Genomic DNA, 21,122 nt, shown 5'->3' with positions numbered 1-21,122 from the left:
GCAACGAACCGAATAACCACTACACTACAGAAACTGTGCAGCAGGTTATTGATCATGAATCAATTCATTCAATCATTTAGTTTCTATTCCCCCTTAATCTTATACAAAACCATCTAGACATGTATGTAGAGACATAGATAGTGGGATATTTTGCACTAGCTAGCTATAGGCTAGCTTGAGGAGCATAGCAACCTGATAACCGCCAGGTCTACACAGATTTTGATGTAGTCAAGCTGAACTTGAGATGCGCTCCAATTGTCTCATAATGCCAAGTGGACGAGAGTAGGTGACATCATCACCAGGTAGTTGGCTTCCAACTGCACCAACTCCTAAAAAATGGACACCTCCGAAATAACCAATTTGTGAGCATCTACAATTGCGAAAAACTAGAAAATCACAAGTTTAGTCACATGTTGTCTTTGAACTGTCTGGGTGGTGTCCAGAGGAGACCAGACGGAAAACTGGTTTCTCTGAAAGACTGATAAAACCTCACATTACGGACAATTTTCGATTATCGTTCTTATTTTCTAGCATCTGAAGCCCGGCTAGCTCAGTCGGTAGAGCATGAGACTCTTAATCTCAGGGTCGTGGGTTCGAGTCCCACGTTGGGCGCTGAAGTCAAATTTATGAAGTTTGTTTGAAGTGTAGAGTCCAGGTTACACTTACGCTAGCAGAAAGGAATCACTCCACTGCTGTTCTGGTCACTGAGATGGATTTTACTTGGTGAGACTGGTGACATCATCAATGACATCACATGTCTGATGACATTCCAGGGTTAGATTAAATAATTCGTAATTATGAAAATGTTAGTATAGTGAGCAGTATTTGTGCCTGGGGTTCGATTCCCCGATGGAGAGACCAGCTATTTGGTACAATGGACATACATGACTGATACTAGTGAACAAAGGTCAATAGGATGAAAATGACTCCTCCACACACCAGTTGCCGTTGGCCTGCTAAAAAAGCTTTAATTGATGAAGTTCTTCAAAGATAAAACTGTGGATGTTCTGTTCATTCGTCAGTCCTGATCCAGAGGTCAAGCCTGTTAGACTCAGACCAGAGACCTTTTGCACTTGCAACGAACCAAATAACCACTACACTACAGAAACTGTGCAGCAGGTTATTGATCATGAATCAATTCATTCAATCATTTAGTTTCTATTCCCCCTTAATCTTATACAAAACCATCTAGACATGTATGTAGAGACATAGATAGTGGGATATTTTGCACTAGCTAGCTATGGGCTAGCTTGAGGAGCATAGCAACCTGATAACCGCCAGGTCTACACAGATTTTGATGTAGTCAAGCTGAACTTGAGATGCGCTCCAATTGTCTCATAATGCCAAGTGGACGAGAGTAGGTGACATCATCTGGGAGAGACCAGCTATTTGGTACAATGGACATACATGACTGATACAAGTGAACAAAGGTCAATAGGATGAAAATGACTCCTCCACACACCAGTTGCCGTTGGCCTGCTAAAAAAGCTTTAATTGATGAAGTTCTTCAAAGATAAAACTGTGGATGTTCTTTTCATTCGTCAGTCCTGATCCAGAGGTCCAGCCTGTTAGACTCAGACCAGAGACCTTTTGCATTTGCAACGAACCGAATAACCACTACACTACAGAAACTGTGCAGCAGGTTATTGATCATGAATCAATTCATTCAATCATTTAGTTTCTATTCCCACTTAATCTTATACAAAACCATCTAGACATGTATGTAGAGACATAGATAGTGGGATATTTTGCACTAGCTAGCTATAGGCTAGCTTGAGGAGCATAGCAACCTGATAACCGCCAGGTCTACACAGGTTTTGATGTAGTCAAGCTGAACTTGAGATGCGCTGCACATCATCACCAGGTAGTTGGCTTCCAACTGCACCAACTCCTAAAAAATGGACACCTCCGAAATAACCAATTTGTGAGCATCTACAATTGCGAAAAACTAGAAAATCACAAGTTTAGTCACATGTTGTCTTTGAACTGTCTGGGTGGTGTCAAGAGGAGACCAGACGGAAAACTGGTTTCTCTGAAAGACTGATAAAACCGCACATTACGGACAATTTTCGATTATCGTTCTTATTTTCTAGCATCTGAAGCCCGGCTAGCTCAGTCGGTAGAGCATGAGACTCTTAATCTCAGGGTCGTGGGTTCGAGCCCCACGTTGGGCGCTGAAGTCAAATTTATGAAGTTTGTTTGAAGTGTAGAGTCCCGGTTACACTTACGCTAGCAGGAAGGAATCACCTCCACTGCTGTTCTGGTCACTGAGATGGATTTTACTCGGTGAGACTGGTGACATCATCAATGACATCACATGTCTGATGACATTCCAGGGTTAGATTAAATAATTCGTAATTATGAAAATGTTAGTATAGTGGGCAGTATCTGTGCCTGGGGTTCGATTCCCCGATGGAGAGACCAGCTATTTGGTACAATGGACATACATGACTGATACTAGTGAAAAAAGGTCAATAGGATGAAATTGACTCCTCCACACACCAGTTGCTGTTGGCCTGCTAAAAATGCATTAATTGATGAAGTTCTTCTAAGATAAAACTGTGGATGTTCTGTTCACTCGTCAGTCCTGATCCAGAGGTCCAGCCTGTTAGACTCAGACCAGAGACCTTTTGCATTTGCCACGAACCGAAAAACCACTACACTACAGAAACTGTGCAGCAGGTTATTGATCATGATTCAATTCATTCAATCATTTAGTTTCTATCCCCCCTTAATCTTATACAAAACCATCTAGACATGTATGTAGAGACATAGATAGTGGGACATTTTGCACTAGCTAGCTATAGGCTAGCTTGAGGAGCATAGCAACCTGATAACCGCCAGGTCTACACAGATTTTGATGTAGTCAAGCTGAACTTGAGATGCGCTCCACATCATCACCAGGTAGTTGGCTTTCAACTGCACCAACTCCTAAAAAATGGACACCTCCGAAATAGCCAATTTGTGAGCATCTACAATTGCAAAAAACTAGAAAATCACAAGTTTAGTCACATGTTGTCTTTGAACTGTCTGGGTGGTGTCAAGAGGAGACCAGACGGAAAACTGGTTTCTCTGAAAGACTGATAAAACCTCACATTACGGACAATTTTCGATTATCGTTCTTATTTTCTAGCATCTGAAGCCCGGCTAGCTCAGTCGGTAGAGCATGAGACTCTTAATCTCAGGGTCGTGGGTTCGAGTCCCACGTTGGGCGCTGAAGTCAAATTTATGAAGTTTGTTTGAAGTGTAGAGTCCAGGTTACACTTACGCTAGCAGAAAGGAATCACTCCACTGCTGTTCTGGTCACTGAGATGGATTTTACTTGGTGAGACTGGTGACATCATCAATGACATCACATGTCTGATGACATTCCAGGGTTAGATTAAATAATTCGTAATTATGAAAATGTTAGTATAGTGAGCAGTATTTGTGCCTGGGGTTCGATTCCCCGATGGAGAGACCAGCTATTTGGTACAATGGACATACATGACTGATACTAGTGAACAAAGGTCAATAGGATGAAAATGACTCCTCCACACACCAGTTGCCGTTGGCCTGCTAAAAAAGCTTTAATTGATGAAGTTCTTCAAAGATAAAACTGTGGATGTTCTGTTCATTCGTCAGTCCTGATCCAGAGGTCAAGCCTGTTAGACTCAGACCAGAGACCTTTTGCACTTGCAACGAACCGAATAACCACTACACTACAGAAACTGTGCAGCAGGTTATTGATCATGAATCAATTCATTCAATCATTTAGTTTCTATTCCCCCTTAATCTTATACAAAACCATCTAGACATGTATGTAGAGACATAGATAGTGGGATATTTTGCACTAGCTAGCTATGGGCTAGCTTGAGGAGCATAGCAACCTGATAACCGCCAGGTCTACACAGATTTTGATGTAGTCAAGCTGAACTTGAGATGCGCTCCAATTGTCTCATAATGCCAAGTGGACGAGAGTAGGTGACATCATCTGGGAGAGACCAGCTATTTGGTACAATGGACATACATGACTGATACAAGTGAACAAAGGTCAATAGGATGAAAATGACTCCTCCACACACCAGTTGCCGTTGGCCTGCTAAAAAAGCTTTAATTGATGAAGTTCTTCAAAGATAAAACTGTGGATGTTCTTTTCATTCGTCAGTCCTGATCCAGAGGTCCAGCCTGTTAGACTCAAACCAGAGACCTTTTGCATTTGCAACGAACCGAATAACCACTACACTACAGAAACTGTGCAGCAGGTTATTGATCATGAATCAATTCATTCAATCATTTAGTTTCTATTCCCACTTAATCTTATACAAAACCATCTAGACATGTATGTAGAGACATAGATAGTGGGATATTTTGCACTAGCTAGCTATAGGCTAGCTTGAGGAGCATAGCAACCTGATAACCGCCAGGTCTACACAGATTTTGATGTAGTCAAGCTGAACTTGAGATGCGCTGCACATCATCACCAGGTAGTTGGCTTCCAACTGCACCAACTCCTAAAAAATGGACACCTCCGAAATAACCAATTTGTGAGCATCTACAATTGCGAAAAACTAGAAAATCACAAGTTTAGTCACATGTTGTCTTTGAACTGTCTGGGTGGTGTCCAGAGGAGACCAGACGGAAAACTGGTTTCTCTGAAAGACTGATAAAACCTCACATTACGGACAATTTTCGATTATCGTTCTTATTTTCTAGCATCTGAAGCCCGGCTAGCTCAGTCGGTAGAGCATGAGACTCTTAATCTCAGGGTCGTGGGTTCGAGCCCCACGTTGGGCGCTGAAGTCAAATTTATGAAGTTTGTTTGAAGTGTAGAGTCCAGGTTACACTTACGCTAGCAGAAAGGAATCACTTCCACTGCTGTTCTGGTCACTGAGATGGATTTTACTCGGTGAGACTGGTGACATCATCAATGACATCACATGTCTGATGACATTCCAGGGTTAGATTAAATAATTCGTAATTATGAAAATGTTAGTATAGTGAGCAGTATTTGTGCCTGGGCTTCGATTCCCCGATGGAGAGACCAACTATTTGGTACAATGGACATACATGACTGATACAAGTGAACAAAGGTCAATAGGATGAAAATGACTCCTCCACACACCAGTTGCCGTTGGCCTGCTAAAAAAGCTTTAATTGATGAAGTTCTTCAAAGATAAAACTGTGGATGTTCTGTTCATTCGTCAGTCCTGATCCAGAGGTCAAGCCTGTTAAACTCAGACCAGAGACCTTTTGCACTTGCAACGAACCGAATAACCACTACACTACAGAAACTGTGCAGCAGGTTATTGATCATGAATCAATTCATTCAATCATTTAGTTTCTATTCCCCCTTAATCTTATACAAAACCATCTAGACATGTATGTAGAGACATAGATAGTGGGATATTTTGCACTAGCTAGCTATAGGCTAGCTTGAGGAGCATAGCAACCTGATAACCGCCAGGTCTACACAGATTTTGATGTAGTCAAGCTGAACTTGAGATGCGCTCCAATTGTCTCATAATGCCAAGTGGACGAGAGTAGGTGACATCATCTGGGAGAGACCAGCTATTTGGTACAATGGACATACATGACTGATACAAGTGAACAAAGGTCAATAGGATGAAAATGACTCCTCCACACACCAGTTGCCGTTGGCCTGCTAAAAAAGCTTTAATTGATAAAGTTCTTCAAAGATAAAACTGTGGATGTTCTGTTCATTCGTCAGTCCTGATCCAGAGGTCCAGCCTGTTAGACTCAGACCAGAGACCTTTTGCATTTGCAACGAACCGAATAACCAATACACTACAGAAACTGTGCAGCAGGTTATTGATCATGAATCAATTCATTCAATCATTTAGTTTCTATTCCCCCTTAATCTTATACAAAACCATCTAGACATGTATGTAGAGACATAGATAGTGGGATATTTTGCACTAGCTAGCTATAGGCTAGCTTGAGGAGCATAGCAACCTGATAACCGCCAGGTCTACACAGATTTTGATGTAGTCAAGCTGAACTTGAGATGCGCTCCAATTGTCTCATAATGCCAAGTGGACGAGAGTAGGTGACATCATCACCAGGTAGTTGGCTTCCAACTGCACCAACTCCTAAAAAATGGACACCTCCGAAATAACCAATTTGTGAGCATCTACAATTGCGAAAAACTAGAAAATCACAAGTTTAGTCACATGTTGTCTTTGAACTGTCTGGGTGGTGTCCAGAGGAGACCAGACGGAAAACTGGTTTCTCTGAAAGACTGATAAAACCTCACATTACGGACAATTTTCGATTATCGTTCTTATTTTCTAGCATCTGAAGCCCGGCTAGCTCAGTCGGTAGAGCATGAGACTCTTAATCTCAGGGTCGTGGGTTCGAGCCCCACGTTGGGCGCTGAAGTCAAATTTATGAAGTTTGTTTGAAGTGTAGAGTCCCGGTTACACTTACGCTAGCAGGAAGGAATCACCTCCACTGCTGTTCTGGTCACTGAGATGGATTTTACTCGGTGAGACTGGTGACATCATCAATGACATCACATGTCTGATGACATTCCAGGGTTAGATTAAATAATTTGTAATTATGAAAATGTTAGTATAGTGGGCAGTATCTGTGCCTGGGGTTCGATTCCCCGATGGAGAGACCAGCTATTTGGTACAATGGACATACATGACTGATACTAGTGAAAAAAGGTCAATAGGATGAAATTGACTCCTCCACACACCAGTTGCTGTTGGCCTGCTAAAAATGCATTAATTGATGAAGTTCTTCTAAGATAAAACTGTGGATGTTCTGTTCACTCGTCAGTCCTGATCCAGAGGTCCAGCCTGTTAGACTCAGACCAGAGACCTTTTGCATTTGCCACGAACCGAAAAACCACTACACTACAGAAACTGTGCAGCAGGTTATTGATCATGATTCAATTCATTCAATCATTTAGTTTCTATCCCCCCTTAATCTTATACAAAACCATCTAGACATGTATGTAGAGACATAGATAGTGGGACATTTTGCACTAGCTAGCTATAGGCTAGCTTGAGGAGCATAGCAACCTGATAACCGCCAGGTCTACACAGATTTTGATGTAGTCAAGCTGAACTTGAGATGCGCTCCACATCATCACCAGGTAGTTGGCTTTCAACTGCACCAACTCCTAAAAAATGGACACCTCCGAAATAGCCAATTTGTGAGCGTCTACAATTGCAAAAAACTAGAAAATCACAAGTTTAGTCACATGTTGTCTTTGAACTGTCTGGGTGGTGTCAAGAGGAGATCAGACGGAAAACTGGTTTCTCTGAAAGACTGATAAAACCTCACATTACGGACAATTTTCGATTATCGTTCTTATTTTCTAGCATCTGAAGCCCGGCTAGCTCAGTCGGTAGAGCATGAGACTCTTAATCTCGGGGTCGTGGGTTCGAGTCCCACGTTGGGCGCTGAAGTCAAATTTATGAAGTTTGTTTGAAGTGTAGAGTCCAGGTTACACTTACGCTAGCAGAAAGGAATCACTCCACTGCTGTTCTGGTCACTGAGATGGATTTTACTTGGTGAGACTGGTGACATCATCAATGACATCACATGTCTGATGACATTCCAGGGTTAGATTAAATAATTCGTAATTATGAAAATGTTAGTATAGTGAGCAGTATTTGTGCCTGGGGTTCGATTCCCCGATGGAGAGACCAGGGGCCTTATGTACTAAGAGTGCGGCGCACAAAAAACGTGCGTACGCCACTTTCAACGCTCACGGTCGGATGTACAAAGAATGACGTGAACGTAGAAAGCTGCGGTCCGGCACTCACACATCAAGGCTGTTACACGCACTTTTCTGAGGTTCTGTCCGTTGGCGACACTCACTGGTGATGCAGTGAAGTGCAGAATATGAGGAAACGTGACGTCAACAATAAGTTCACGACCACATGAAGGACACGACAGTCCCCAATCATCAAATAAGTGACACACGGGTGGAACTGCACCAATTACACAATTAACCACATGGTCTGAACATATAAAGGTCGGCGCAGGACAACGTAACCTGTGCAAATCACAATGGCAGTACTGCTCGTGGTAGACGACTGCAATAATGGGAGAATCAGGAGGGAGCGCATCTTCAGGGACCACACTGATTTACTGGCCCACGATGATGACTGGCTGGTCAGCCGTTTCAGATTTCCAAGAGCAATCCTCTTGGAACTCTGTGCTGAGTTGGGTCCCAGTTTGGAGAGGAGCACAAGGAGGAGCCACGCACTACCTGTCCCCCTGCAAGTGCTGACCACACTTGGTTTCCTGGCTACCGGGTCCTACCAGCGCGAGTTGGCAGACCGGTCAGGAATAAGCCAGTCCGCACTGAGCCGTGCAATGCCAGCTGTATGGGACGGGATCATCCGCAAGTTCGGCAGGTACATCAGATTCCCGTATGGTGCAGCTGACCTTGCAAATATTAAAACGCAATTTGCAGCAATTGCCAGTTTCCCTAATGTAATCGGTGTGATTGACTGCACACACATTGCAATAAAGGCGCCATCGGTGGATGAATTTGCGTATGTCAATCGCAAAAACTTTCATTCCATCAACATATGTGACGCACAGATGCGCTTCACAAATGTTGTGGCAAGGTGGCCTGGCTCCACCCACGACTCCTTCATCCTCGCCAACAGCCTGATGGGGATGAGGCTCCAAGCTGGCAGGGTGCGGGATGGATGGCTCCTTGGTAAGTGATCGCTTACAATGTCGAAAATAAAGCCACTTCACAGTTCTTCAGTTATTATTTATTGGTTATTTCCATTTTTTAATTTAGTTGTATAGACCGTTGAGCGTGTGTGTGCGTTTCGGCTGCTGCAGGACTGAATTTCTCCTCTGGGAGATCAATGAAGTCTATTCTATTCATTAATGTGTCTATTGACAACCCATCAGGTGACAGCGGCTATCCACTGAAGGGGTGGTTGATGACCCCCCTCACCAACCCCCAGACTGCCCGAGAACTCGCTTACAACCACGCTCATACCATCACTAGAGCTGTTGTAGAGCGAGCGATCGGGCAGCTGAAATGTCGGTGGCGCTGCCTGGACAGGAGCGGGGGGATGCTGCTGTACCGCCCCGACAAGGTGGGCCGCATCATTATTGCTTGTGCCACCTTGCACAATCTGGCGCACCGCCATGGCGTCCCACTGGCAGAGGTGGAGGAGCCGGCAAACGAGCCAGAGCCAGCACCCCCCCTTGTGCAACCTCATGCAGCTGCCATTCGGGCCCGACAACGTGTCATTGACACACTATAGATGGGAAACTCAGTCAAGGTTCATTTTTTAACGTTTTATTATTGTATTATTTTAGTAGTGATCTGCTCCAGTGAGTCAGCAATGCGTGACATGGTTGCATTTAGTTGGTCAATTCCCCGACTGATCCTTTCGTGAATATCCAGGACCGCCTGCGTCAGCATGAGGCCGGTCGGACGGGCCTCAGGATCGGAGGCAGCGGTGGCGCGGGGTTCCTCAGATGGGAGGGAGGAGGCTGTGACCCCCGAGGTTCCCGGTTCGGCATCATCTGAATAAAATTGTAACAATATCACTTCAGTCACTCGAGTCTATTATTTCAATGCAAGCATAAATAAGTTTACTTCACTGTGGGTTATGGTACACTTGGAGTTAATTTACCTTCATTTAGCTGCTCAAATGAGACGGAGTCGCCCTCAGGGACAGATAGGAATCCTGTGAGGACGGTCTCACCCACGATTGCGCACACGCGCTCCTCAAAAGGGGTGAGCGCCTCCGTTCCTGCTCCACCACCCGTCATGGCCGCACTTCGCCGGTGTGCAGCCGCTCTCCTCTTTACCTCCATCTTTATGTCCGACCACTTCTTTTTTAATTCCTGTGGGCTGCGGTGCTCCGACCCCACAGCGTTTACGGACACAGCCACAAGATCCCACTCGCCTTTTTTCTTCTTTGTATTTATCCCAGAGGACAGGGAGCCAAAAAGGACGGTCTTCCTGGCCTCCACCTCTGTTAAAAGCGTTTCCAGCTCACACTCTGTGAATCTTCTCTTTTTGGTTGCTTTTGCCATTTCTAAAGTTTATTTGGCCGATTTGCACTTGCTGTTTTATACTCATGATCATGCGTCAGGGCGGAGTTTTGCGCTCCCGCATGTGCGCTCAATTCCACGCTGATTGTGATGTACAGAGAAAACTGCGTGGATTTGGGCGTACGCACAGCTTTGTACATATGAATTTTTGCGGTCTTGTTAATTCCACGCACGGATTCACGTTGAAATCCACGCACTCTTAGTACATGAGGCCCCAGCTATTTGGTACAATGGACATACATGACTGATACTAGTGAACAAAGGTCAATAGGATGAAAATGACTCCTCCACACACCAGTTGCCGTTGGCCTGCTAAAAAAGCTTTAATTGATGAAGTTCTTCAAAGATAAAACTGTGGATGTTCTGTTCATTCGTCAGTCCTGATCCAGAGGTCAAGCCTGTTAGACTCAGACCAGAGACCTTTTGCACTTGCAACGAACCGAATAACCACTACACTACAGAAACTGTGCAGCAGGTTATTGATCATGAATCAATTCATTCAATCATTTAGTTTCTATTCCCCCTTAATCTTATACAAAACCATCTAGACATGTATGTAGAGACATAGATAGTGGGATATTTTGCACTAGCTAGCTATGGGCTAGCTTGAGGAGCATAGCAACCTGATAACCGCCAGGTCTACACAGATTTTGATGTAGTAAAGCTGAACTTGAGATGCGCTCCAATTGTCTCATAATGCCAAGTGGACGAGAGTAGGTGACATCATCTGGGAGAGACCAGCTATTTGGTACAATGGACATACATGACTGATACAAGTGAACAAAGGTCAATAGGATGAAAATGACTCCTCCACACACCAGTTGCCGTTGGCCTGCTAAAAAAGCTTTAATTGATGAAGTTCTTCAAAGATAAAACTGTGGATGTTCTTTTCATTCGTCAGTCCTGATCCAGAGGTCCAGCCTGTTAGACTCAGACCAGAGACCTTTTGCATTTGCAACGAACCGAATAACCACTACACTACAGAAACTGTGCAGCAGGTTATTGATCATGAATCAATTCATTCAATCATTTAGTTTCTATTCCCACTTAATCTTATACAAAACCATCTAGACATGTATGTAGAGACATAGATAGTGGGATATTTTGCACTAGCTAGCTATAGGCTAGCTTGAGGAGCATAGCAACCTGATAACCGCCAGGTCTACACAGGTTTTGATGTAGTCAAGCTGAACTTGAGATGCGCTGCACATCATCACCAGGTAGTTGGCTTCCAACTGCACCAACTCCTAAAAAATGGACACCTCCGAAATAACCAATTTGTGAGCATCTACAATTGCGAAAAACTAGAAAATCACAAGTTTAGTCACATGTTATCTTTGAACTGTCTGGGTGGTGTCCAGAGGAGACCAGACGGAAAACTGGTTTCTCTGAAAGACTGATGAAACCGCACATTACGGACAATTTTCGATTATCGTTCTTATTTTCTAGCATCTGAAGCCCGGCTAGCTCAGTCGGTAGAGCATGAGACTCTTAATCTCAGGGTCGTGGGTTCGAGCCCCACGTTGGGCGCTGAAGTCAAATTTATGAAGTTTGTTTGAAGTGTAGAGTCCCGGTTACACTTACGCTAGCAGGAAGGAATCACCTCCACTGCTGTTCTGGTCACTGAGATGGATTTTACTCGGTGAGACTGGTGACATCATCAATGACATCACATGTCTGATGACATTCCAGGGTTAGATTAAATAATTCGTAATTATGAAAATGTTAGTATAGTGGGCAGTATCTGTGCCTGGGGTTCGATTCCCCGATGGAGAGACCAGCTATTTGGTACAATGGACATACATGACTGATACTAGTGAAAAAAGGTCAATAGGATGAAATTGACTCCTCCACACACCAGTTGCTGTTGGCCTGCTAAAAATGCATTAATTGATGAAGTTCTTCTAAGATAAAACTGTGGATGTTCTGTTCACTCGTCAGTCCTGATCCAGAGGTCCAGCCTGTTAGACTCAGACCAGAGACCTTTTGCATTTGCCACGAACCGAAAAACCACTACACTACAGAAACTGTGCAGCAGGTTATTGATCATGATTCAATTCATTCAATCATTTAGTTTCTATCCCCCCTTAATCTTATACAAAACCATCTAGACATGTATGTAGAGACATAGATAGTGGGACATTTTGCACTAGCTAGCTATAGGCTAGCTTGAGGAGCATAGCAACCTGATAACCGCCAGGTCTACACAGATTTTGATGTAGTCAAGCTGAACTTGAGATGCGCTCCACATCATCACCAGGTAGTTGGCTTTCAACTGCACCAACTCCTAAAAAATGGACACCTCCGAAATAGCCAATTTGTGAGCATCTACAATTGCAAAAAACTAGAAAATCACAAGTTTAGTCACATGTTGTCTTTGAACTGTCTGGGTGGTGTCCAGAGGAGACCAGACGGAAAACTGGTTTCTCTGAAAGACTGATAAAACCTCACATTACGGACAATTTTCGATTATCGTTCTTATTTTCTAGCATCTGAAGCCCGGCTAGCTCAGTCGGTAGAGCATGAGACTCTTAATCTCAGGGTCGTGGGTTCGAGCCCCACGTTGGGCGCTGAAGTCAAATTTATGAAGTTTGTTTGAAGTGTAGAGTCCAGGTTACACTTACGCTAGCAGAAAGGAATCACCTCCACTGCTGTTCTGGTCACTGAGATGGATTTTACTCGGTGAGACTGGTGACATCATCAATGACATCACATGTCTGATGACATTCCAGGGTTAGATTAAATAATTCGTAATTGGCTTCCGGCTTAGCTGTACATGGGGTGAGACGTGATTAGCGGAGCTCCTGCAGAGTTAATTTTAATTCAACATTTATAGGCACTTTTTGCATCACTCCCACGGCTTTGGTTTTATCTAAATTATTTTCAACGCGGTTGCTTCGACAACTTACCACGGAAATGCCTCCAAAGTCCATCAAAGCGGGGAATAACCCTCCAGCTAACCCGCGGCCTGCTGCTCATGCTGTCTCCTCGCCCCGCGGTGATTCCCCTCCTCCGGAGAGCACCTGCGCTGCGCAGGCTCCAGCTGCGGAGTTCAGCCGGCTTAAAACCGAACTCCTCTCCGCTCTTCGCAATGATGTTGCAGCTATATTTAGGTCAGAGCTTCAGGCGGCACTTAACGAGAATTTAACGTCCATTAAGTCCGAGCTGCTTTCCCTTAAAGCCGATCTTTCTGGCAGTATTTCCTCCATGAAGGCGGACGTCGCGGGTCTCGCGACCACGGTCGCTGGGATGGAGCTGTCCGTCTCAAGCTGCTCAGACGACATCGTTGCTCTCCAGAAAAAAGTGGATCACTTGTCGAAAGAATATGTGAGGCTGGAGGACAGATGCGAGGATTTGGAGTCAAGGTCTCGTCGGCAGAACGTACGGATTATTGGCGTCCCGGAGGAGGATCCTGACTCTTCATCTGCAGCCGGTGTTTCCAGGCTCTTATCGGAAGCCTTCTCCCTCGACGCGGAGCCGGTGGTGGACAGAGCCCACCGCACCCTCATGCCGAGACCGAAGCCCGGGGAGCGGCCCCGCGCAATAGTGGCCAGGCTCCATTATTACACCGACTGCGCTGACATCCTGAGAAAGGCGAGAGAGCGGCAGCGGATCAAAGTCCGGGATATGACCATCTCCGTGTTCCCGGACCACACCGCCAAGACAGCGCGGGCGCGCGCTGCCTTTAATGACGTGCGCCGTCAGCTGCGGGAGATTGAAGGAGTCCGGTATGGATTGCTGTATCCCGCCCGGCTGCGTGTAACCCATGATGGCCAGCAACGTGACTTCACGTCGCCAGATGAGGCCCTGGCATTCATCAGGAAAATAAAACAAGTGACTACCAGCTAGTTTTCTGGGACGATTTATCCAGCTTGATGTCCGTGCGGGACTCTGGCCCGGGGTGAGTGACTGAGTCAATTCAGAAAATGGGACTTTATGTCGTAATTTTTTATTTTTTATTTATTTATTAATTTTTTTTTCTTTTCTCTTCTAACTATCAATGGGAACAACACCGTTTAAAATTGATGGCCTAATCATTTCTCTGGTATGATGCCTTGATAAGAAAATATGCACGCACCCCTGTCTTTGCTTAAATTGTGTGCATGTGTGTGCGTGTCTGTGTGGGTGTGTGAGTGCATATATGTATATATCATTGTTCTATAGGCCAAAGATCTCCTTAATTTACGTTTGTTGTTACCCTGAGAAGACAGCGAGCGTCAGAATGGCTCAGATTGATGGTTTCATATGCCTCATATTTTATTTTATTTTTTTTTTAAGGTTTTAACTCTGCAGGAGCTAATTTTGTTTTTGTTTTTGTATTTAGCTTTATAGTCGAAAGCATCTCTTTTCGAGAATGGCTTCCTTTGAAGCCAGCACGGCTGTTTCCATCGTTTGGGGATGGGATCATCTAATGTGCGTTGGGTGGGTGGGCGGGGGTTATGGGATGTTGGCTTTTTGTCTCTGTAGGTATGTATATACTCCTGAGTTTTGTTTGTTTTGGTTTTCCCTTTTACCTCTTTTCCTTATATCTCCTCTGGTGGTGGGTGAGTCGGTCTTATTTTCTCTCAGAGAATGCCTATGAACGATCGTAATCTGCGCAAGCGTGATACTGGATCAAACATTACATTCACTAGCTGGAATGTGAAAGGTGTGAATAATCCAATTAAGCGATCAAAGATTTTTTCACATTTGAAACGCTTGGACACTGACATAGCTTTCCTTCAGGAAACTCATTTGCGAAATAAAGATCATTTCAGACTCAAACGAGCTTGGGTGGGTGATATTTTTCATTCAAATTTTGATTCTAGGTCTAGAGGAGTAGCAATTTTGATCAACAAAAGAGTCAATTTCTCCGTCTCCAGGACAATATCCGATAAGAATGGTAGATATCTTATTGTTGCGGGCACTCTATACTGTAACCCTGTATTGTTGGTGAATATATATGCCCCTAATTTTGATGACCCCAATTTTACGGATAGGCTGTTTGGCAACCTCCCTTTCTTAAATACGCATATTACAATACTGGGCGGTGATCTGAATTGTGTTATTAATCCTTCTTTGGACCGTTCGAATCCTCGTACTTTGACTCAATCCTCTATGTCAAAATCTATTACTGATTTTACAGTCAAGAACGGGCTTGTTGATCCGTGGAGGGTCTCACATCCTGGAGATAAGGAATTCTCTTTTTTTTCACAAGTACATCAGTCATATTCACGTATTGACTATTTTTTTGTTGATGGCTCTCTTCTCCCCAAAGTTACTTCTGTCGTATACCACCCAATTGTTATTTCGGATCACGCCCCTCTAACTTTGAATATAACATGGTCTGAGCGCCCCCGTTTTTCTTCTCCCTGGAGGTTTAATCCATTGCTTTTATCCGACGATGCATTTAATGTTTCTATATCTGCTTCAATAGATGATTTCATTGCACTAAACAAAACAGATTCTACCAGTTTTTCGCTAGTATGGGAATCACTCAAAGCATATTTGCGAGGACAGATTATCTCTTATTCAGCATACGCCAGTAAAATCCGCAGGGCTAAATTACAGGAGCTCACATCTAAAATTCAGGACACAGACAGACTAAACTCAGTTAACCCGAGTCCGAGTTTACTGAAACAACGGCTTGATTTGCAGTCAAAATTCGATCTTATAGCGACAGCCGATTCTGAACGGCTCCTATTACGCGCTCATGCCAACTATTATGAACACGGCGATAAACCAAGCAGGTTATTGGCTCATCAATTAAAAAGGCAAGCAACGTCGAGACTGATTCCTAGCATTAGAGATTCTAATGGCACACTTACCACCGATCCAATCGCCATCAACACAATTTTTAAATCATACTACTCCTCTCTCTATGAGTCAGAATCTCCACTTGACACAGCAGAAATGACCTCCTTTCTTGATAATATCACTGTCCCTACTATTAATTTGGATGTGGCTAATGGCCTCGATGCTCCTTTCAGCTTGCAAGAAATTGCTGCCGCCATTGAAGCTACGCAAAGCAACAAGGCCCTGGTCCCGATGGTTTCGGAGCTGAGTTTTTCAAAAAAATTCAAAGACAAATTAGCCCCCCTTTTACTTTCAATGTACAATGAGTCCCTTGATCATGGCTCATTGCCTCCCTCTTTAATGCAGGCGTCTATTGCCCTCCTTTTGAAGAAGGACAAGGACCCTGAATCATGCACTTCTTATAGGCCCTTGTCTTTACTGAATGTAGATGTCAAAATTTTAGCCAAAGCACTAGCAATTCGTCTTGATAAGATCCTTCCTAGCATCATATCTGAGGAGCAGAATGGTTTCATCAAGGGACGCCAGCTCTTCTATAATGTTCGTACACTTCTTAATGTGATTCTCTCTAAAGATTCTTCTCCACTCCCTGAAGTTGTTATCGCAATTGATGCTGAGAAAGCTTTTGATCATGTCGAATTTAACTATCTTTTTGCAACACTTCATAAATTCGGATTTGGACACAGGTTTATATCGTGGATTAGACTTCTTTACACTTCGCCTCAGGCCAGCATTCACACCAATGACAACTACTCCACTTATTTTACATTATCACGTGGCACGAGACAGGGCTGCCCTCTCTCCCCTTTGCTATTCGCTCTATCCGTCGAACCACTTTCAATTGCTTTAAGAACTCTTCCTCTATTTCGCGGAGTCTCTAGGTCCAATGTGGAACTTAAATTGTCACTTTATGCAGACGACCTCCTTTTATATGTATCTGACCCTTTAACCAGCATCGCACCAATATTATCTCTGTTGAAGAATTATGGATCCTTCTCCGGCTATAAGGTCAATCTTCACAAGTGTGAATGCTTCCCCATAAACTCCTCTGCTTTACAACTCAAACAATCTGATATCCCCTTTAAACTCAGCCCGTCGGGCTTTAGATACTTAGGGATTAATGTGACCCGCACTCTGCCCTCTCTTTTCACCGCTAATTTTTCCTCACTGGTAACTCGAGTGAAGGCGGACTTACAGAGGTGGAACTCCCTACCATTGTCACTGATAGGAAGAATTAACACAGTGAAAATGACTGTATTGCCTAAATTTCTTTTTTTGTTCCAATGCACTCCTTTATTTCTACCAAAATCTTTTTTTAAATCACCAAATTGTTTCCAACTTTTTATGGGCCGGTAAGACACCCAGAGTGAGGTATTCGCTTCTCCAAAAATTTAAATTTAATGGGGGTCTAGCACTACCAAACTTTATGCTTTACTATTGGTCAGCGCATATTCACAAACTAATTTATTGGCTTCAGTCTCCTGAGTTATTATGGTGCAGTTTGGAGGCTCAGTCACTCTCTTCATCCTCTGTAACGGCCCTACTCTCCTCCTCTTTACCATTGAATCCCTCTAAGTTTACAAATAGCCCTGTGGTGCTTTCCTCCCTTAAGATTTGGTCACAGTTTAGGCACCACTTTAAATTTGCTTCTCCATCCATCTATACACCTGTTACTAAGAATCATCTGTTCCCTCCATCACTAATAGACACCACTTTTATGATTTGGTACAACCGGGGCATTAAGCACTTCAGGAATCTATATAAGGATGGTATCTTTTCCACATTTTCAGATCTGAGGTCAAAGTTCAATTTGCCTGCCTCCCATTTGTTTCGCTACTTCCAGCTTCGACACTGCGCCTCTGCTCTGTTTCCATGCTTCCCTTCCCTTCCTGCGAACCAACCGTGGGATGATCTTCTAACTATGAAACTCAGTCAAAAGTCTCTGATATCTAAGATATATGCACTGTGTATGACATTTGATGATCATTCTGTAGATAAAGCTCGGGAGGGTTGGGGACGAGAGTTGGGCCTTGACTTCACAGGGGAGCTGTGGGATAAAGCTATCCGTAGCATACGATCTAGCACGCCTTGCGCTAGATTTGAACTTATTCAATTTAAGGTGCTGCATAGAGCCCACCTATCAAAATCCCGATTATCGGAAATATATCCGAATGTTGCAGACCTATGCGACAGATGCCAGGGTTCTCCCTGCAATTTAAGTCATATGTTTTTCTCCTGTCCTAGGTTACAGAAATTTTGGAGTGATTATTCTGTGATCATGTCTAAAGTTCTGGGTAAAAAAGTTGTTATGGCCCCTCTCTTAGCAATATTCGGACTCACTGTTGACTCCTCACATATCAGCCCCACACAGTCAGAAGTATTGGCTTTCACATCCCTTTTAGCAAGACGTCGTATCTTACTTCTATGGAAATCCCCCAAGTCCCCGTCTATTTCTATTTGGCTTAGTGATGTTATGTTTTTTCTTAAATTGGAGAAGGTGAGATACTCTGTAAAAGGCAACGCAGCTAAATTCGTTCGCAAATGGCAATCTTTCATAGACCACTTTACCGCGTTGAAGACTCTACCCACCGACTGACCCCCCCCTTCCTTAATTTTCTTTTCATCTCCTTAATTTGTTTTTTTATGTTTTATTTATTTCCAGTTAATGGGATATCACTTATGGGCATCTACATTCACCACTGCATTTGTTTTTTGTATGCACTTTTGCTGATACATTACTTTCCTCCTTTGATCATTTCTTGCTCATCTGTTTATTTATTATTTAACGCTACAGAGACTCTGTTCCTTAGTTAGGTTTTGTGTGTTTTAAAAAAAAAAAAAAAAAAAAAAAAGGAGACAATGTATAATGCGTGTGTTTGACTACAGATTTCCATGTTTTCATTGTATGTTGTTTCCTATAAAAAGATCAATAAAAAAAAAATAAAATAAAATAATTCGTAATTATGAAAATGTTAGTATAGTGAGCAGTGTTTGTGCCTGGGGTTCGATTCCCCGATGGAGAGACCAGCTATTTGGTACAATGGACATACATGACTGATACAAGTGAACAAAGGTCAATAGGATGAAAAGGACTCCTCCACACACCAGTTGCCGTTGGCCTGCTAAAAAAGCTTTAATTGATGAAGTTCTTCAAAGATAAAACTGTGGATGTTCTTTTCATTCGTCAGTCCTGATCCAGAGGTCCAGCCTGTTAGACTCAGACCAGAGACCTTTTGCATTTGCAACGAACCGAATAACCACTACACTACAGAAACTGTGCAGCAGGTTATTGATCATGAATCAATTCATTCAATCATTTAGTTTCTATTCCCCCTTAATCTTATACAAAACCATCTAGACATGTATGTAGAGACATAGATAGTGGGATATTTTGCACTAGCTAGCTATAGGCTAGCTTGAGGAGCATAGCAACCTGATAACCGCCAGGTCTACACAGATTTTGATGTAGTCAAGCTGAACTTGAGATGCGCTGCACATCATCACCAGGTAGTTGGCTTCCAACTGCACCAACTCCTAAAAAATGGACACCTCCGAAATAACCAATTTGTGAGCATCTACAATTGCGAAAAACTAGAAAATCACAAGTTTAGTCACATGTTGTCTTTGAACTGTCTGGGTGGTGTCCAGAGGAGACCAGACGGAAAACTGGTTTCTCTGAAAGACTGATAAAAACTCACATTACGGACAATTTTCGATTATCGTTCTTATTTTCTAGCATCTGAAGCCCGGCTAGCTCAGTCGGTAGAGCATGAGACTCTTAATCTCAGGGTCGTGGGTTCGAGCACCCACGTTGGGTGCTGAAGTCAAATTTATGAAGTTTGTTTGAAGTGTAGAGTCCAGGTTACACTTACGCTAGCAGGAAGGAATCACCTCCACTGCTGTTCTGGTCACTGAGATGGATTTTACTCGGTGAGACTGGTGACATCATCAATGACATCACATGTCTGATGACATTCCAGGGTTAGATTAAATAATTCATAATTATGAAAATGTTAGTATATTGAGCAGTATTTGTGCCTGGGCTTCGATTCCCCAATGGAGAGACCAACTATTTGGTACAATGGACATACATGACTGATACAAGTGAACAAAGGTCAATAGGGTGAAAATGACTCCTCCACACACCAGTTGCTGTTGGCCTGCTAAAAAAGCTTTAATTGATGAAGTTCTTCAAAGATAAAACTGTGGATGTTCTGTTCATTCGTCAGTCCTGATCCAGAGGTCCAGCCTGTTAGACTCAGACCAGAGTCCTTTTGCATTTGCAACGAACCGAATAACCACTACACTACAGAAACTGTGCAGCAGGTTATTGATCATGAATCAATTCATTCAATCATTTAGTTTCTATTTCCCCTTAATCTTATACAAAACCATCTAGACATGTATGTAGAGACATAGATAGTGGGACATTTTGCACTAGCTAGCTATAGGCTAGCTTGAGGAGCATAGCAACCTGATAACCGCCAGGTCTACACAGATTTTGATGTAGTCAAGCTGAACTTGAGATGCGCTCCAATTGTCTCATAATGCCAAGTGGACGAGAGTAGGTGACATCATCTGGGAGAGACCAGCTATTTGGTACAATGGACATACATGACTGATACAAGTGAACAAAGGTCAATAGGATGAAAATGACTCCTCCACACACCAGTTGCCGTTGGCCTGCTAAAAAAGCTTTAATTGATGAAGTTCTTCAAAGATAAAACTGTGGATGTTCTTTTCATTCGTCAGTCCTGATCCAGAGGTCCAGCCTGTTAGACTCAGACCAGAGACCTTTTGCATTTGCAACGAACCGAATAACCACTACACTACAGAAACTGTGCAGCAGGTTATTGATCATGAATCAATTCATTCAATCATTTAGTTTCTATTCCCCCTTAATCTTATACAAAACCATCTAGACATGTATGTAGAGACATAGATAGTGGGATATTTTGCACTAGCTAGCTATAGGCTAGCTTGAGGAGCATAGCAACCTGATAACCGCCAGGTCTACACAGATTTTGATGTAGTCAAGCTGAACTTGAGATGCGCTGCACATCATCACCAGGTAGTTGGCTTCCAACTGCACCAACTCCTAAAAAATGGACACCTCCGAAATAACCAATTTGTGAGCATCTACAATTGCGAAAAACTAGAAAATCACAAGTTTAGTCACATGTTGTCTTTGAACTGTCTGGGTGGTGTCCAGAGGAGACCAGACGGAAAACTGGTTTCTCTGAAAGACTGATAAAACCTCACATTACGGACAATTT

At 43.3% G+C, this 21,122-nt stretch overlaps 1 protein-coding gene and 9 non-coding genes across 10 annotated transcripts; all 10 read left to right on the top strand.

The window, feature by feature from the left end:
- The first annotated feature begins 539 nt into the window (after positions 1 to 539).
- Positions 540 to 612, top strand: trnak-cuu (transfer RNA lysine (anticodon CUU)). Its single transcript has one exon. It is a non-coding gene; the product is annotated as a tRNA-Lys (tRNA).
- A 1,489-nt stretch (positions 613 to 2,101) lies between these two features.
- trnak-cuu (transfer RNA lysine (anticodon CUU)) lies at positions 2,102 to 2,174 on the top strand. Its single transcript has one exon. It is a non-coding gene; the product is annotated as a tRNA-Lys (tRNA).
- A 967-nt stretch (positions 2,175 to 3,141) lies between these two features.
- trnak-cuu (transfer RNA lysine (anticodon CUU)) lies at positions 3,142 to 3,214 on the top strand. The gene has a single exon. It is a non-coding gene; the product is annotated as a tRNA-Lys (tRNA).
- Positions 3,215 to 4,703: 1,489 nt separating this feature from the next.
- On the top strand, positions 4,704 to 4,776 carry trnak-cuu (transfer RNA lysine (anticodon CUU)). The gene has a single exon. It is a non-coding gene; the product is annotated as a tRNA-Lys (tRNA).
- A 1,526-nt stretch (positions 4,777 to 6,302) lies between these two features.
- Positions 6,303 to 6,375, top strand: trnak-cuu (transfer RNA lysine (anticodon CUU)). The gene has a single exon. It is a non-coding gene; the product is annotated as a tRNA-Lys (tRNA).
- Positions 6,376 to 7,342: 967 nt separating this feature from the next.
- On the top strand, positions 7,343 to 7,415 carry trnak-cuu (transfer RNA lysine (anticodon CUU)). The gene has a single exon. It is a non-coding gene; the product is annotated as a tRNA-Lys (tRNA).
- Positions 7,416 to 8,620: 1,205 nt separating this feature from the next.
- LOC133420237 (putative nuclease HARBI1) lies at positions 8,621 to 9,310 on the top strand. The gene is made up of 2 exons (XM_061709865.1): positions 8,621 to 8,689; positions 8,893 to 9,310. The coding sequence occupies exons 1-2, from the start codon at positions 8,641 to 8,643 to the stop codon at positions 9,252 to 9,254; spliced, it is 411 nt and encodes a 136-aa protein (XP_061565849.1). The 5' UTR covers positions 8,621 to 8,640; the 3' UTR covers positions 9,255 to 9,310.
- Positions 9,311 to 11,510: 2,200 nt separating this feature from the next.
- On the top strand, positions 11,511 to 11,583 carry trnak-cuu (transfer RNA lysine (anticodon CUU)). The gene has a single exon. It is a non-coding gene; the product is annotated as a tRNA-Lys (tRNA).
- Positions 11,584 to 12,550: 967 nt separating this feature from the next.
- On the top strand, positions 12,551 to 12,623 carry trnak-cuu (transfer RNA lysine (anticodon CUU)). Its single transcript has one exon. It is a non-coding gene; the product is annotated as a tRNA-Lys (tRNA).
- A 6,967-nt stretch (positions 12,624 to 19,590) lies between these two features.
- Positions 19,591 to 19,664, top strand: trnak-cuu (transfer RNA lysine (anticodon CUU)). The gene has a single exon. It is a non-coding gene; the product is annotated as a tRNA-Lys (tRNA).
- Positions 19,665 to 21,122: the final 1,458 nt, after the last annotated feature.

Source organism: Cololabis saira, chromosome 20 (genome assembly GCF_033807715.1).
Source record: "Cololabis saira isolate AMF1-May2022 chromosome 20, fColSai1.1, whole genome shotgun sequence".
NCBI lineage: Eukaryota > Metazoa > Chordata > Actinopteri > Beloniformes > Belonidae > Cololabis > Cololabis saira.
The sequence above is the reverse complement of the archived record's forward strand: the minus strand, read 5'-3'. Positions and strand labels throughout refer to the sequence as shown.